Source organism: Polyodon spathula, chromosome 14, assembly GCF_017654505.1.
Source record: "Polyodon spathula isolate WHYD16114869_AA chromosome 14, ASM1765450v1, whole genome shotgun sequence".
NCBI classification, from domain to species: domain Eukaryota; kingdom Metazoa; phylum Chordata; class Actinopteri; order Acipenseriformes; family Polyodontidae; genus Polyodon; species Polyodon spathula.
This window is the reverse complement of record NC_054547.1, coordinates 10940207-10959173: the sequence shown is the minus strand read 5'-3', so window position 1 is coordinate 10959173 and position 18967 is coordinate 10940207. Positions and strand designations below refer to the sequence as shown.

The 18967-nt window shown below is 35.7% G+C and overlaps 1 protein-coding gene across 1 annotated transcript; it reads right to left on the bottom strand.

The window, feature by feature from the left end:
• Positions 1–1346: 1346 nt before the first annotated feature.
• LOC121327042 (sorting nexin-7-like) lies at positions 1347–17728 on the bottom strand. Its single transcript, XM_041270825.1, has 9 exons — positions 17286–17728; positions 15759–15938; positions 15258–15368; positions 13677–13841; positions 13175–13373; positions 12400–12599; positions 11909–11995; positions 7892–8044; positions 1347–2834 (listed from the first exon to the last, which is right to left on the bottom strand). The coding sequence occupies exons 1-9, from the start codon at positions 17406–17408 to the stop codon at positions 2760–2762; spliced, it is 1293 nt and encodes a 430-aa protein (XP_041126759.1). The 5' UTR covers positions 17409–17728; the 3' UTR covers positions 1347–2759.
• Between the last annotated feature and the right edge of the window lie 1239 nt (positions 17729–18967).

The window sequence follows — 18967 nt, the reverse complement described above, 5'->3', positions numbered from 1 at the left end:
CTCCAATTAATCACCCTGCAAATTTTCGTACTTACTTTAATATCAATGCATTCTTCTCTCGCATCAGTCAGCATGAACATTTTCTCTAGGATCAGCTTTGCAGTCAAATCAGTTTCTATATAAACCTCCCAATCTCCACCCTATTGCTTTCGTTTCCAGACAGTTACTGAACTCAGTTCAAACTCATTCACATTAGACAGGTGATACATGTGTAATTGCTGATACAAATAACATGATACAAGTTTTAACCTGCAGATTTTGACCCAGATTACTAAAAGCTTTTACATGTTACAACTGCAGCTTTGTTGTGTTAACATGAAATTTGATGATGTCATGGAGAATTCAAGAAGTCAGACACAAAACACGGTCCCACCTGCCATATGAAGGATTATAATTACGTATCATAATAATAACTATTTATTAGATAACACATCCTCCATTTTGCAATAGATTAGCATTTCATTGTAAACAAATAAGGTTCTGACAAACATAAGCTGGGAATTCCAGAATTGGTTTGCTTAGCAACTAAAGTTTCCAGGTCTCACAGACACCAATATGTAATGACTGAAAACTGAAAGCAATCCCAGTCCTTCTGGGAGAAGTATATGTACAGTATAGCTTTTAGGCTTACATGTATTTAAAGCATAATCACAAACCAAGGATATATTTTCTCATCAAAAGCTTAGTTTTCAGCACTCCTGGATACAAGAACCCCTGATGCAAAATACTTCATAGGCAGAATTTCATAGAAATTATTTTACCTTAAATACATGTTTTAATTCTGTTGTTGCACACTAGTCTCCATAGACAGAAATTGCCTTTCTACAGCTATTAGCTGGGTACCTATCCCTGCAATAAGGAATTTCAGTGAAGAGTTGAGCAATTCACCCCTATCAACTTGAACTCTGAGCTCATTGGCATAGTTACATGTCTAAAACTGATGTCACTCACATCTAATACGGTAATCTCCATTTGTGTTTATCGGTATGTCTTACCTCCCTAGCATTCTTCAAATCATTATCAGAATTGTTTTGTGTGCACATGCTACCCCAGAGGATTCACTGAGAGATTTTATTTGATGTAGCTTTCTGTCTGCATAGAGAAAACAAGATTCAAGTCCAGTATAAAAACCCTTGACCTCTACATAGTCTGCATCAGTGCATAGCAAAAGTTCAACAGACTTCTCTAACACCGTAAACAGAACGATATGAATATATGAATAACAGGTTCAGATGTGCAACATCCTTAGTTTAACAAGGATAATATTAAATACACCACAATACCCTTCCACCAAATGATAATACCACAAATGCAAATGTAAAAACTTTGTATTTATTATTTCCCTTTATTGAGTTTAAATTGTAAAAATAATTAAAAAAACAAATTAAAAAACAAAAAAAAAACATTAATGTGTGTAGTTGTCAGTTTGATCTCTGGCAATAAAATTCATTAACATCAATAATTGTACCTATTTGCAGTTGTAAGAGAATACAAAAACAAATTATGAACTGTAGGCACGTCGCAATAAGGTATCTCTCCCACTAATGCGAATTAGATATTCTGATAAGATCAATTAGTTCAGGCCTCCAGGTAATCCACAATTATCAGCTTAATACTGAATGTGTTTAAGACAAGTCAGTAATATCCTTGTGGATTTCGCATCCATCATTTTGTACTCTAACTGTTTGGTTTTTCCCCCAGCTGAACAGCTTATTTGCAAACTAATATCAATTAAGGCAATCCTGATCTTTGTTTGCAAATTTCAGGCTTTCATTTAACTTATTCAAGCACTGGACTGTTCTATCTTCAGCTGCTGTTCTAAAACAGTCCAAGGGAATAAAAGGTAAATGACCCAGTAATTCTAACATTAGCTGAATGGAAACTTAAACTCAGAAGACTGACATGCACGGGTACTTCTGCTTTAATTAAATGTGAATAACATGGGTAATCTTAATGAATGGACTGTGTTTTCTTATTAAGTGCACTTCAATTAAGGCTTTGCTAAAATGCTGGTCCTTAATCAATCTAGGAACTGAATCAATCATGTAGTTTCTAGAACTTTTAATGGGAACGACATACAAGGGCTACAAACTTGTCTTACTTGTGGCTAGTCCCTACCCATACCTAAAGCTGGTCTTTCTTCCCATTCAGAACAGCAGACACTGTACAAGGTTATCAGACCGGCGAGTATTCTTCACTGGGTTCCAGGGGGTGGAAGTTTACGTGCAAAGTTCCTGGTGTCATCTCCAAGGCAGATACTATATAATGAATATGTAATCATCTTCCTTCCTTGGCAGACACCACAGGTTCAGTTACTCCGGTATCACATTGGTAAGGTCTGGGTGTGTTTGTGAACATATTTATTTCATTTGTTTATCAACATTTAGATTTCTTGTTTGTTTATTGCATGTTTGTTATCAGTTTATTGTTGAAAATGAATTAATCTCTCCAAACCCCTTAGAAATACATCAATGGAAAGGATAAATACTAGCCACAAATAAGACACTACGTTCGCTCTTTATATGCAGCTGCCACTGACACAGTACATATGGTGTGCAGTTATTAAGATGTACTGATGGGAAAACAGCATCTTGATCCAATGTAAATATAATGATTGTAGAATCTACTTTATTTAAAAACAAATGTTTGGCATCACCCTTAATATTGCATAAAAAATACAGAAAAAGATCAAATTCACTTAAACAGTCCTCAAGTAACCTGCAACACTTCTTTGGTCAGTTGAAAACCAGAACGCTGTTCTAGGAATCTGTGTCTTTGTCCAAGTGAACATCAGTCTTCTGTGAAGTTAGGAAGGACTCCCATATTGCAAGGAGCTGTGAATTAATTAAAAAAAAAAAAAAAATAGTATTTATAAATGGATTCCAACACATGCAATTGTCTCGGTACAACCACACAGTTCCATATCTCATTTTCTTCATCACACTAACTTACTACATGGAAACAGAACGCGCTATATATATATATATATATATATATATATATATATATATATATATATATATATATATATATATATATATATATATATATATATATAATCTCTGTACCTTGTTCCTCCGTCATGACACTCCCTGGTCAGCAGCTTCATTTAAAAACAAACCACCACCATTACCACTGTAGCTTCAACAAGCACAAAAAAAACAAACATTCAAAATAAAGACATGGGCATCCAACCAAACAGTGATGAGAACTCTGAAACAGTGAAGCGCAGACCAACAACATAAGAATTTAAGGAGACATTTTTAAGAGCAAGAAAATAAAAATAAGGAAAAAAAAAAAGATTTGCAGATATAAACTTCACAGTAAAATTTGTGATAAGTGAGAGAAACAAGAGAACTTCACCAGATACCCCCAAAACACCTTTCAGATTTAATCGTCAGTAAAAAAAGAAAATGGGAACGTCTTTGAACAATGTCTATACTTAAGCAATATAACCTAAAGAAGAGGGCTTTACCATCTGGCAAGGCCCGCCTTGAGCAGTTAAATTTTGGGGTTGGTAATGTACTCCTGGTTGGTCTATTCGAGATATATTATTGTGTGATAATACAGTATATTCTGACCTATACATTATTCTATCTATATTGTTTTTGTACTTTACAGGCCATTTGATAGGCACCTGTGCAGATTACAGAACATGTACAAAGCCAAGACAGCTTTCAGGGGCTGGGCCTAGGACCTCGGGCCTCTGGCCTCGGGCCTCGCGCACCAGAGGCTTGGGTTCTCACTCCTACGCAAACCTTGTGTGTTATGTGCTGGAGGTGGCACTCCAAGCAGTTAGCTTTTAGAGCTAAGCCTTGACACTAACCACTCTAAATTTGTATCTTTAAATACTGTTACATAAAATCTACATTTTCATAACAGTTATTATAAATGTATAACACAATTGGCCCTGCAGACACAATGCTGTCTATCTCGAAATGTGCTTGTTACTTTTCAGTCTTAGATTATTATAAAACTAGACTTCTTGCAAAAATTCACCATTAGTGGAGGCCCACCCGATTTAAAATACCATTTCCTATTAATGTGTCAAAGAAACAAAAACACTCTTCTTTATTAAGTCAGCCATCCAGCTACTTTCCATTTAATACCCAATTTCATTCTCAAACCCAGAGCAGGGTGTTATTTATTTGTCACTTAGCCTGGTTTTGATTAATGTTCAGACTGAGCCCCATTGCCCTTCAGTGACACCTCACATTTTCAGGCTGTTCAATCTCTCAAATCCTGAACGGACCCACAGAGAATTCAAAAGCTCACCAGCTGCCAAAACTGTCAAAACAGTTTAATCAAGACGTCCATTTACCACAAGAGCTGTGCCCATTACAGGCCTTTACCTCCTGTTTCTGATGATGCCTGCTTTACATCAGTTAAGATTCTCATTCTGTTTTGAGCAGTTACTGTAATATACCATTTTTGGTCTTTTCAACCAAACACAAGATTAATATATTATAAAACAAGTAAGTTCCCCCAAATAATGCAGTAAAACTAAATGGAGAGAATATGCTTGAAAGTCGATCATAAAACAACTCACTACTATTTATACGACATATTTTGCATTTGCAAACTTTTTAAATCAAAGACAAAAATAGTATTGATACATACAGTATTCAATGTCACAACCCACCACCTGGACTATAGTTTTTACGCACTTGTGATGAGTCAAAGGGTTTTCGGTCTGTGATTCAGCCTCCCGACAGTAGATGGCATCAAACCAACTCGGGACTTCCCTTACCAAGATCTCGTGACCATGGCAAAAGTCATCTTTTGAGGGGCGGCACCTTGGTGAGGGGCGGAAGTACGAGTATGTAAATTCCAGCCACTGGAGTCAAGTGAAGGATAAGGACACTTGTCAGTTGGGGATTGGTGTTCCACTGACTACAGAGGCGGGACATTACATACTAAAGGGAACGTACTACTGTGTTCGGGGTTGGTCCGAAAGTAAAATAGGAGGAGTAACGGGTGGAGGGAGAGACTGGTTTGGTGCAGCGGGATTTTTAAAACAAAAAACTCTAACATTTCTTTGGTCTTTTTTTTGTTTATGTATGGGTCGCCACGAAGACAATTAAAGATGAGTCATCACGGTTTGTTTTGGATCTCACCCCTGCACTCCTTCCCTCACACCATTTTGTTTTCTTTTGTTATTTAATCATTTTGTTGTGTATAGAGAATAAAAATAAATTATTTTATTTCTGTACACATAAATTACTGTCTGGACATTCCATTTAATACACTCTCGCCTCACAGCACTCTTAAAAGATTAATGAAAAGATAAAGCAAAATTGTATCAAAGTACCTCTCAGTGTTGTTCATTTTTTCTATAACTGAAGATCTTGTTTGATACAGTGTGTGAAAGACTGTAAAATAGCATTTAATACAATTTTATTATCATCATACAAATGGTTTTACAAGTAAAAAAAAAATAAATAAAAAAACTCTTTAAAACATCATCTGATGTTGTCTGTCAGAGTCATATGGAGGTGCTGCTGCTTAAAACCTTTAAAGTTTTGAGTTTCAATTGATCACAATCACACAGCTGGAAAAGGTGCCTCGCCTTCATTAAAAATTACAGTGCCTAATCATCCAGAGGTGTTGAGCCTGTGTTTCAGATGTCGTTTCACCTTTTTCAAACTTGATGAACTAACAGTTATCCTAAAGCCTTTTGGTCCTATCGACCTATTGAACCATTGGCTCAGCATTCAATAACAGCAAGGTTAATAAACAGATGTCTTGATCATAATTTGAATTTGTAATGTCCTCATTTGGATTGATCACAGCTTCTCAGATGGGAAGTAGCATTCACCAGTTTTTTGCACAGACCTGGGGAGAGACATACTGCCATTCTTCTCAATGGCTCAATACATTAAACCAAAATCAGCACTTACTGGGGACTGCTCAGCAGGAATATTACTGAACTTCTGGGTACCATATTTTGAACACACTAGATGGAGTTCAGCAGATATATGAATTCATTTGTATACTGCTTACCTCTTTACTATTAATCAGCTGTATTTAAAAAATTGTCCCACACATGCCTTTAGTTATCCGTCTTTATACCTCACAGTTTTTCTTAGTCTTCTTCCAACTACAGACCCTATATTTGTAATACCTGTTTTGCCAAAGGTCCATCAAACATGGAAATAGCAAATGAAGAACAATGTTATCAGATTGCCTGGATCTATAGTATAAACATCAATATTTTGTAGGTGATCCATCTGTAAATGTCACTGATAATTGGGATATCGTCAATATTCTAAGATTTGCATTTTTTGCATCTTAAAAAGGACATTGTTTCCAAAAACTGTATAGATCCATTGTCCAAATGTCTCAGAGATACCAAAATGGAAATCTGAAAAGACAATACTATACTGATTAAAAAATGAAAAATGCACCAAACACCAGCAGGGTACAATCAAATACTCAAGGCAAGCAGATGAACAGTGTTTATTAAATCTTATCTTTATTAAGAGGGTGCTTTTCTTCTGGCAGCATTCTTGTTGCTATGGAGAGTCTCCATGGCAATGCCCCATAGCTGCTAGATTATACAGAGGCTGCACGTACAGTATGGTGCGCCTGGATCACACACAGAATACGTGTTATAGAGTTTCCAAAGTATCTCTGAAGATTTAGGAAAACTACAGAACGCTATATGGATTTTTTTGTTTTTGTCCGATTTCTAATATTTCAGCTCTTGGCACAGTGAGCTTGTCGCCAAGCCTAGCAATGGACACTGTTGTTATGACCGAAGCATAGGCTTAGGAACAAATGATAAGATTTCCTCGAAGGTCTACAGAATTCTGTGAACCATGACACTAATCCCAGATTATTCACAAACAGCACATCACACTTTTATACTGGGATCACGTCAGCTTACATCAGCCATCTAATGCATGCAGATTATTACAGAAAAGCAAAGACTAACATTACATCACAGTTGAGCCATGGTGGACTTCTTAGAACTGCAGACCTTCTTCAAACACATATCTATGTATTTATACTAAAACATTTTATACTCATTGTGGAGAAATCTTGTTCGACTGGTTGAAGAAAGAAAATGTATAGTAGACCCGAGTTGGTACAGTCTTCAGTGCAGGCTACTCTGGAGCACTAATGTCACACAGAAGCTGTTTCAACCACTTGAATAACTACCAAGGAAACAATGCTTACTCCAATACCTAGGGTGGTTGCCTTTAGCTTAGGATGTTGGGATCCAATTAAAAAGGGAAGTGACCAAAACACTGATAAATATACAAAAGATAGGGCTGAAAGGACAACCACACGCTGTTCACATATTAGAAAATGTTTAAGAGAATCCTATAGAAGAGCATTAACCTACTCGCCCACTTCAGATTTGCTAAATAAATTACCACGCCTCATGGACAATTGAAGATATTCCAGAAAAGTGACACATACTGAAAACTGAAAATATTCTATGCAAACAGGATAGCGTCCTCTTGTGGTTATCTCATAAACTGCAGTCATGTATACTGTAAAACTATCAAAAACTGTTCTCACAGCATGGAGCGACATTCCACAAAGTTCCACATATTCATACACTTTTACAGGTATCCAGTACTTTTATATACAAACGTATTTTTAGCTTAAATCCAAACCTTATAGTTCACAAGTATTCTGTATTCCAGTCTAGTAACTATTCTATTCGGTGGCTCTCCTGGGTGAAAATGATTTGACTAAAGCATTAGATCCTGTAAGAATAGTTTAAATTATAATAATCTTTCTAAATTGCACAGCAGTGCCTCAATACACTATTTTCTTCAATTGTAGATAGTGGCTTAGATTGAACGTCACGTATTACTGATGCTTTTTATTCTTCTGCCACAAAAAAAGAAATACACTTTTTAAATGTATGTCTCACCTTTTTGTAATAATTCATATTCGTGTCAGCCATGTCCACAAATGCTGATTTGACGTCACCCTGCATGTCTCTTTTCCACCTTTCCCAGTCCACTTTCAGAGTGCTATTAGCACACTCCAATTTATCTTCCAGACTTCCAATCTCTTCCTTGAGCTGGGTGGTGGAGAGAAGAAGCTTACATTGTATTTCTTTACGAATGCGTGTGTTTGTTAATATATTAAAACTGTTCACATAAGAGCATTTTCTACAATCAGCTTGCTATCCCAAACCAAACATTATACATCCATAATGGAGCACTGGGTTAAAGAACAGGAGCTGGAGGGAGAGCCATGGTGTGCATACCGATCATTAGTTTTGTTAGCAAAAAAATAAATACAAAGATTCTCTATTCAATAGAATAAAATATCTGTAGTTCCAAATGCAGCTAAGGTATTTATACACCTACAACTATGAATCATACAGACATACCATGCTTCTATAATACTGCATTAAGGAAGCCCATCCAGTGAGCTAAAATGACCATTTCATCCACAACGCTTTACTTTTTATTGAAGCTTTAATTACACAAGGTTTAAAACAGCTAAGCATTAAAAGAACAAGTAGTCAGAGCATTAATACTAGTCTCTAAAAAGGAGCAGCAGAACCTGCCCAGTTACTGATGAATCTTCCTGCTCCACTGGATGGTTTAGATTGTTTTCAAAATCCCCAGTGGAGGAAACACTGTCAATTAGAAACAGTGACTGATCAGGACTGGCAAAATAACAAAACATGCACAAAACTTTAGCTAATTTTCAATTAACATTTTAATGTGCCATATTCATAACAAAAAAAGTAGAGAAATGACAAGCACTCACCAAGCACAAGCAATCATGTTGCATGTTTTACTTACAAAAAATAATTCAAACAGAAAATTCAAAACAAAAACTGAATACAAAAAAAAGGTGACAATTCCAGATCAAAGCTCTTTGGCGAGTGCCTGGCATTTTTCTACTTTGTTTTATTGATATCTTGTGCCTTTAGCGCCCTAAAAAAAACTCGACCTACTACTTCTACTGCATGCTTTATCTTTTAATTATTTAAAGGTACCACACACAATGCGAACTGCCATTTAAAATAAAAATTATACATACGTACTCTTAACTATATACAGTAATCAAGTACATGTCACGCAGACAAACCAAAATATTGTATGTGCAGCCATTACCGAAATAGGTGTTGTAACACCTCTGGATTTTATTAATAAACAACCAATACTTTCTAATACATCTCACTGGGTAATTAAATCAACATTACTTTTTTTTTTTTTTTTTTTTAAATCTGATAACAGATCATTGGAAAATGATGTAAAGAGAACTCTCATATAAGACTTAAGAAAACCCTACACTGAAACCGTTGTAGATTTGTTTCCAATTGCTGTGCTAGGGTGAGGCTTGGCTTTGATCGAACTGCCATCTAATGGTTACCAGTGTTATAGCATTAAGATGCTTTCTGATGCACCACTTCTTTATTCAGCTCTTACTGACAGTAAGGTCAATTACACTTCCCTAAATGTGGGTTCAGAAGAGACTAATTTGAGTCCTTAAATATGAATACATTAACTGAGGCTTCAATAAAATTAGTAAGACAGTATACAATTAGTGGAACAGAAGCAAAAAGACACAAAACAAAGACAAACACTAAGCTAAAGCACAACACTTTCTACCCAAGAATGCCAGCGTTCAAAACGTTGAACGCAAGGTAACAGCATGCAATAGCGATATGCTTGTTAACCTTATGTTCAAGATGGGTAGTCTAATCTTCTTTAAAAAAAAAAAAGAAAAAAAAAAAGTTTAGTGCAGTTAACCATGCCAATACCCTATCGTCATTATACCTCCATGGGAGTTAAGCACAAGTTAATTTTAAAGCTTTGATGCCAGATTTGTCTTATAGTACATGTCTATGCTCACTAACAGATCTTAAGGGAAAGCTCACACTGCTGTGTGTACAAATTCAGCAACAGAAATGAATACATCACAAGCGAATGGATTCCCTCTCCAGTAAGCCACTGCCTTCTGCATTTGCTTAACTCTGTTAGGGCTTAGCGTTGTTGAGTAATGGAAAGACTAAGGTTTTGATAAATGTCATATTTCTTTCTCTCTCTCTCTCAGAACTTGGATATCTGTTACCCAGATACATGTCAGTCACATTTTATTGACCTTGTAATTAGAATAAAATCAATCTCCATATTATATATATATATATATATATTATATATATATACTATATATATAATAATATATATATATATATGGTATGAGACATAGATGAGACACACACATACCCTTACCCGTCACACACAATTTTCCACTCCGTATGAGATAAGCTACAGTAATGTAAAAGTTAATTGTTAACAGTTTTAGATACTTTGATACATATTTTTTAAATCTAGTCTTTAGTTGCTTTTGTGCATTTTCATTTGTAAGAGAACTGGAACATTAGGGCCTCATCGAGAACTATATTCTGCAATTTTGAATACTGACTTTGGATACTAATTCTGGAAACTGGTGTTTTGTAATCGTTTGCAAAATTTTATTGCCATTTACATTTTACACACTTCATTTTACATACTGTTACAATACATGCCATAATTAAAAGTATGTACTGTACTTCAGTCCATGTGCCCACAGTCATCTCTTTTGGCAAACACATTGTTCTGAATTAAAATACCTCTGTTGAAATTATAGTACTGTACCAAAAAGTAAACTACAGTACATCTAAATGGAAGCATGCTTATTTTAAAACACAGTTATTTCAGTTATGTATTTTTGACATTGTACCTTTTTTGTGTTCCCTGTAAAAATGGACAAGGGTTGGAACGGGCCAAACTGAAATAATCAGATATGTTTAACTTTTTTAACCGTAACTGAAGTAAAAATTGTGTAGGGTTGGATATGTGAGTGCTGACTGTATATAAGTTTTACCATCTCCAATGTCAACTATATGAAATGACAAATGTTGCAGCTGTCCAGTCAGACTTTGTGAGTGTCGCCATACCTCTTTAAATTTCACAATCAAGTCTCTGCTGCTTCTGCTGTTTGGCTGCTTCTGTGCTTTTGCCGAGGAAACCCCCAAACACAAAGCTTAGATCAGTGTGCTTCAGCTATTGACACAGCAGATGTGTCAATCTAGTAACAGTGTAAGCTGAATGATTTATGTCAATCAAGTAAAGTGAACAAGGCGATAAATAGACATGACAGTTCAGCAAAATGGGGAGCAAATACAAACGACAGAAGAGATGGGCAAGATGGGCACTTTACATGTATCAAGATCTTTTTTAACAATTTTTTTTAAGATAAAATACAGATTGCCACAAAAATGGTCTAGACTACCAAATTATTTATTAAAAGTTTAATTAAAAAAAAAAAATACACTTTTCATTTAAACATTTTGAAAGAACATTAAATAAAAAAAATGCTTTGTGAATACTGTCTACTGTTCTACAGTATCTAGTAGTGCCATATTGGACTGTCGTGTAATGTTAAAGGGGCACACCAAACAATCATAGGTAGCCACTTGCTGCTACAGAATACTTTCAAAACTCAGCTTACTGAACTGCTCTACCCAACTTTATTTATTTTTTTAATCATCCTGTATATACACACACAAACGTACAGTTTTGCCTCAAAGTACTTGGTCATCTATTTTAATACTGATTTATTACATTAAGGTAATAAAGGTGATTTCCCACTTACTTCCAACAAATTGACAAGTGGCACTATATACAATTTGACTGTCCTCTAAAAGCTATGCAAGAACTAAAAAAAGCAGAAGGAAAATGGATATAACTGAGTTTTCAAAGACATTTTAAAAAACATTTATTGTTTTGTGCACCTTTAAGTGGATTTTTAAATTAACCAGCACACCGTACCAGATTCAGAAAGTTTATTACCTATGTGATAAATTTGTCTGGATTTGGTGAAATGGGGAACAGATTCTGTATAGGACATCAGAATTTGGACAAAGAAAAATAGAACTTACATTTTCCTTGTCTGCTTTCTTATTGGCTAGCGCATCAACTTTAGATTCGTATTCTGCTTGAATGTTGTCTCGTCTTCTCAGTACAGCCTAAAAACTGAAAGCTTGTTACCATGGCAAAAACCACTTGAGGAAATCAGAAGCAGCTAATAGTAAAACTAATTATTCATCATTTTGTAGTTCGAAATATAAACTGAATCATTTACAATTACATAAATACAATACTGAATTCCATACAGTCATAAGCAAAACTTTTCCATTACCCGATGCGATTGCAAGTGCTGATAAAAATCAAATTTTCCTAATTACGCTCATAATTAAGTAAAAATACTAAATCAGGGGTATGCATGACATTTAAATTGGACTTTAGTGGCAAGATCTCATTCCACATTAGTACATATGAGTATGCATTAACACCAAGTTGAATATGCAGTACATCCCATTCATACACTAAACAACGGATGCATAGCTTTACCAACAACAAAAAAGCGTACCTTCAAGGTCTCTGCACAGAGGACATACTCGTGTAGGATGGGAACTTGGTTTTCAGAGAGCCCAGCCACTTGCTCCTCTGTCACTTTGCAGCAGTTGTCAATGCAGCCAGCTATAGCTTTAAGAGGCTCTACTAGTTGATCTTCGGAGCCTGACCACAGGGTGTACACAGGACCACACTCCTTCATTCCCTCCAGGTACTCTACAATATCAGTGGACTGGCGCTTTAAAAAACAATCTTGCTAAATTTTTAATTCCACTAGCAACTTTGAAATGTGCAAAACAGACCACTAATTGAATTATACATGGCAATATACATTCCTCTTTTTCAGTGTATTGATGTCAGAAGTTTCCAATGTGTTTTAAAGAAGTTTTGTAATGTATTCTTTAACAAACATGCCCAAAGCAGCCAGAACAGATTACACTTTTAAACAAAGCTGTGAATTTAAATCCTCTCTGAACACAAGCTTCTGTATTTTAATTTGTAGAAGCGCAGCATAATTCAAAGTTGTTTTTTCTTGTATGTTTGCTTAAATAATTGGAAGGGTTTCATTTTGGGTAAATTGTGAAATGTGACCTATTTAAAAACACACAGAGTGCAGTGATCTGCCATGTGATCGTTGTCCCGTCTCTTAAATCAACAGCTTAAGAGCAACTACACCTTCTCGGGAGGAAAGTTGTGGATCACAAAATAAAAATGTCTTTCTAGATTTTTAATTTCTGAGTTACATATTTCTAGATCAAATAATGGCACAATCTAAAACTCAATTTTCCTACCCTTTTGTTCCTTGACAATTCTCCGAGTGATCTTATCCAGCATGCCCATTTTCTGGCTGAATGTCTCCACATAGTCATTCATAGCAGTAAACTCCTCTGGGCGGTTCTGGACTCCTCGGACTGAGGCAGCGACTGCCCGCACTGTCTCCCCCATCCTGCTGAGCAAACCGGGGCCCTGCTTCTTGTGGGAGGCCAGCTCCTACATGAACAACAAAGCGCAGGAGAAAGAAAAAGTGATAATGCTTTTTGGCATTGCGATTAACAGTTGTAGAAAACGAAACTATAATTAAGGGATAATGGTGTTGCTGTGCCATGCGACAAAGTAAAAATGGAACTCCCGTGTCATGTATCATTTTTTGCTTTGTTACTACAAACATGAGATTTTAATTCCCTACTTACCTCCAGATGGCTTTATTGTTCTTTTATGCTCTGATAATCTCTATTATTCACCACACTTCAATAGAAATCAGGAAAGATATTAAGGTTTCATTCACAAATTTACCCAGGCTTGAGCTGTGAGAAAAACTTTGAAGTCCTCATTAAAAGACAGAATAGGATGATCTGCAATTCTGTTCACAAATTTATAAAGTGCTTTTCTTCGTGTCTCAATGAAATCATCATTAAATCGTTCCATCATTCCCTTCATCACAAACTTTTCTGGCAATGGCTAAAACAAAATGAAACAAGTAAAGTTAATGCACGGTACGCTGTCATTATTATTTCTGCGGCAAGATTGAAAGTTTTCAAATGCATGAATATAAATGTAACATATTGTGCAATGAATAACATCTTGATATAGCTTAATTAAGAAAATATTTTTCAAAACAAACACAAAACATATAGTAGACATTTTCATGAAATACTGTCTAATACATGTTAGTTACATACAGCGAGTCCCATGAAACATCCCGCAAGTACCACGGTAGGTACTGTAACTAACACCACAGTGTGTCAACCACATTTGTGAAGAATCCCCTTAAGAACTGCCAGGAGGAGTATTTTTCTTCAGAATTAAAAAAAAAATGTGTGTGTGTGTGTGTGTGTGTGTGTGTGTGTGTGTGTGTGTGTATATATATATATCTCGATAGATAGATAGATAGACAGATATCCCAATAAGCCTACGTACAACCCTGGAACATGAATTACTTCTGTAACACCTGTCTTGAAAGCAACAGTGTGGGAGGTGAAATCACTTTATTTTACCTGCCACAGGCTGGGGTGGGGCACGGTGTTGGAACTTGTACACCTGAATAGAAATGATAGGGATTAAAAAGTACTGCATTGATCATTACACAATACCAAGTTGTAAAAAAAAAATTATAAGTGTATTCTTTTCTGTACTGCAACATTGTACCCACCCTTGTCATTTGCATCAGAAAAATTTCATCCATTGTATGTCTAATTGTTATCTGGAGACACAATGTTGAAATTTAAAACAAAAACTGATATTGAAGTACTCTGGTTTGAAAAAAGGCTGTTAAAAGGCACAAATTAAAAGCCACCATGATATAACAAAGAAGCAGCTGTGTAGTATATATTATATAAAACAATGCAAACATTCTTTCAAACTGGCATCCACCTTTCCAAAGCAACACAGAACTAAGCACATTCTTTCTCTGGGCTACAATGAACAGTACCATAGATTTAAGAACATTAGATAGCACACACTTCTTAAACTCAGAGCTGTATTCAGACTGGGCAGGCTCCTTACCTGGGAAGGAGGTTCCTTCAGTGCAATGTTACAGATAGGACTGGACAGATACACTAGCTCTTTTTTAATAAAATGTCTCTCTGGCACTCTGCTGGAAAAAGACAGTATCGATTTTACACTGCAAGGTACACCAGATTATAAACTGGGTATACTGTGACGCACCTCAAGTTACTATGAGTTTACCGCGATACCGGGGATTTTCCATGGGGGACCCTATATATATATATATATATATATATATATATATATATATATATATATATATATATATATATATATATATATATATATAAAATTATTTTTACAATTAAAATAATACAGTAACTGAATATCATAACATTTGTTTTATTAAGTTCGGTAAACTGTGCATACATTTATAATTAAAGTAGGATGTGCCTCTTCAAGTTTGCCTTTCAACCAAAGGAAATCTTGATAACGCCTACGAACTTCATACTCACTGGAGTCGAATTCACTGCGAGTTGTCTGTAACAAAGGACAATGATATTTAGACAAAACCTACCATAGTGCTGAAGGTATTGTGCGATGCTACACATTACATAGGAAATCCATATTTAATAACAAAGAATGAGGGAAGTACAAATAGCAGTGTATTTTACAAAGCAATCTCAAGATATCGGTAGGACATTCACTTTGACAAACTTTTTAGCTTGAGGAATTGACACTAAATTTTTTTTTTTTTAAAACCTCAAATTTATGCATATTACATATTTAAACATGGCCACAAACTGGTCATTGGCAGAATGTTTTCTAGGGGAAAGTTATCAGCCCCACAAACACATCTGACTCACCATGCTGTACATGAACAATGCAGTTAACAACAGCCTCTGCAGGTAGCTACAGTAACAGTCTTACCTTTGTTATAACCCTGTAAGTAACGAAAGTCTCTATGGATGTGACATGGCTCTCTGGGCAGTCTACTGTGATAAACACATCTTTAATGTCTTGCTCTTCAGGTTTATACTGGTTAATCATGGAAGCAGGGGAAGTTGGCATAGAAGCACTAAAAGAGCTGGCATCGGTCAACGTGGCATCCTGAACACACACAAAAACAACTGTTATGGCTATCCAACTTAGTATTTTAAAAGAAAAAAAGTGACATTCAATACATTTCAAATCAACAGATTTCATTTCATGAATGCTATTCTATAGCTGCTGTACTAGCTCATGGATTGTGCATTAGAGCAGATAGGCCTAGTGTACAATCATTAAAATGCACAGAGATAAGGAGAACACTCCACTGGGTGCAGCATGAGACAGCAAAACCTGGCAGTTGTCATACCCTTTGTAAACATCACATAATATAGCCTACAGCAGCACACTCAAAATGTATCATTGAAACTGCATACAAATTTAAATTGGATGAAACCCATTCCTTATTCTTAATATAAATACACACACCAAACGCTTTGAAAGCAATGTGCCACTTGCTTCACAGGCCAACCTCAGAAAATTAATATTCTGAAGCATTGTGTGCCCTTTCTTTTCACATATTAAATTGTTCTTATTGTATTATGTATCTCTAAACAGCAAACAATACTCCTTCAAAAATGAGTTATTGCTCAAAATAGCATCTTGATACCGACATTAAAACATTTAATGTGCTTATATAATAATAATTTATTCAGTTAAAAGTCTATCCATATCTTAGATTTGAGACATCTGTTACTTAAATAACGTAATCCAAACAAATACACCGATCAAAAATCAGCAGTTACTGTTTCCGTTATTTTAGAATATATTGTAACAATCGAAGACAATTTATCAATGGAAAACTTTTACGTGGGGAAATGACAGAATCCTCTCTCGCGTTTCTTAATCCCACAGACTAGAAACAAGGGCGGAGGTTACAGAGTGAAAGAACTTTGGAACTTTCAGCTGAATTATAATACAGTGAGCCTTCCCTTGAAATACGGTGGACACAATATGTGTTTATTTATTTATTTATTTATTTGTTTTTATCTCTATATAAAATCAAATAGTCTATTTCCCAATACTGCACACCTTTGAAAAATAAAAAAAGGTTCTGCATTTAAAAAGAAAAGCCCTGTGTACAAGTCTCACAAACACACAACAGAGTTACAAGTTGCACAAACACAAACGTTTGTATAACACAAATTACATATACATATATTATTTAATTTTTGTTTACCAATGTGTAACGTTGTGTGTTACACACACACACACACACACACACACACACATACACACACACACACTATATATATAATATATGATATATATATATATATATATTATATTATATATACAGTCGTGGGCAATATATGCCACGTGAAACAAGGAGTCGTGGCAAGTATTTTTTAAATGCGAACCATTAACTGTTGTTTACAAAAAAATATATACAATATATATTTTATTTACCTTACTGAAAACTTCAAAGTCGTCATCTTCGTCTAGTTCTAGCATGTGGTTGGATAGGTCTGCTGCAGTTTTAGCAGGGCTACCGTTGGCCGAAGCAGCTGAAGCTAAGCTTTCTCTCTCCATACCAAGTTAGTACTGTATATATAAACTTCAGTGTATTGCAGCTAGCCTAGCCTGTCTCACTGCGCAACAGCGGAAACTTCGCAGGCAGGAAAGAAGCAAGAAAAAAGAAAGTGGATGAGTTGGTGGAAATCGCAGCTGAATATCACCATTACGCTTTCAAAGCTAAACATTGTATTTTGGTCTTGACATGGTAACACAAACCATAGCTGCTATAAAGAACGGACTGCTGCCGTTATTGCATTAAACAATACTGTAGGCTTTTTTTTTTTTTTTTAAATCAAATGCAAGTGCAAACTAGGGTAACAATACAGATGTCGTAATTACATTCTGGATTTATTACTACCAACGCAACAAACAGCTTTAACAACATTATATATCATTATGATATTATATATATATATATATATATATATATATATATATATATATATATATATATATATATATAATTAGGGGTGTGTGAATCCTTTAGTTTAAACGTTAGTAATCCGTTTAAACTTTGTCAAAAAAATGTGCAGGTCAAATATTAAGAAGCGGCTGACTGTAAATAACTATGAGAGGCGAAAGTAACAAAAAGTTAATAATATTGTAACGACCCTGGCGATGGCAGCACCCGGGACATTGATCGTGTCTTGTTTGTTATGTCTCGTTTAATGTTCTGTGTATTGTACAGGTACAAGGCACGTCTTTAGTGTGTGTATGGGTGTGCGTGCATGTTGTGGGCGGCTCCTCCGGAGGTTAGAAGTAAGATGGGGGCTAACCATTAGCCCGAGAGCGAGTGTGGACTGGAATGGAGAAGGTACTGTGAAAGGCAGAGGGAAAGAGAAAGGAGCGCCCAACTGCGAAACAGTGAGATGAACCACAGCGAGTCTGAAAGAGTGTACGAGAAGAATAAGAACATAAGAACATAAGAAAGTTTACAAACGAGAGGAGGCCATTCGGCCCATCTTGCTCGTTTGGTTGTTAGTAGCTTATTGATCCCAAAATCTCATCAAGCAGCTTCTTGAAGGATCCCAGGGTGTCAGCTTCAACAACATTACTGGGGAGTTGATTCCAGACCCTCACAATTCTCTGTGTAAAAAAGTGTCTCCTATTTTCTGTTCTGAATGCCCCTTTTTCTAAACTCCATTTGTGACCCCTGGTCCTTGTTTCTTTTTTCAGGCTGAAAAAGTCCCTTGCGTCGACACTGTCAATACCTTTTAGAATTTTGAATGCTTGAATTAGGTCGCCACGTAGTCTTCTTTGTTCAAGACTGAACAGATTCAATTTTTTTAGCCTGTCTGCATATGACATGCCTTTTAAGCCCGGAATAATTCTGGTCGCTCTTCTTTGCACTCTTTCTAGAGCAGCAATATCTTTTTTATAGCGAGGTGACCAGAACTGCACACAATATTCAAGATGAGGTCTTACAATGCATTGTACAGTTTTAACATTACTTCCCTTGATTTAAATTCAACACTTTTCACAATGTATCCGAGTATCTTGTTAGCCTTTTTTATAGCTTCCCCACATTGCCTAGATGAAGACATTTCTGAGTCAACAAAAACTCCTAGGTCTTT

Coding starts and splice junctions, on each gene's coding strand:
- LOC121327042 (XM_041270825.1), bottom strand. CDS start 17,408: ATGGAGAGAGAAAGCTTAGCTTCAGCTGCTTCGGCCAACGGTAGCCCT. Junction 11,996..12,399: donor TCTGTGCAGAGACCTTGAAG/GTACGCTTTTTT, acceptor TTCAGTTTTTAG/GCTGTACTGAGAAGACGAGA. Junction 8,045..11,908: donor AGAAAGCAGACAAGGAAAAT/GTAAGTTCTATT, acceptor TCCACCACCCAG/CTCAAGGAAGAGATTGGAAG.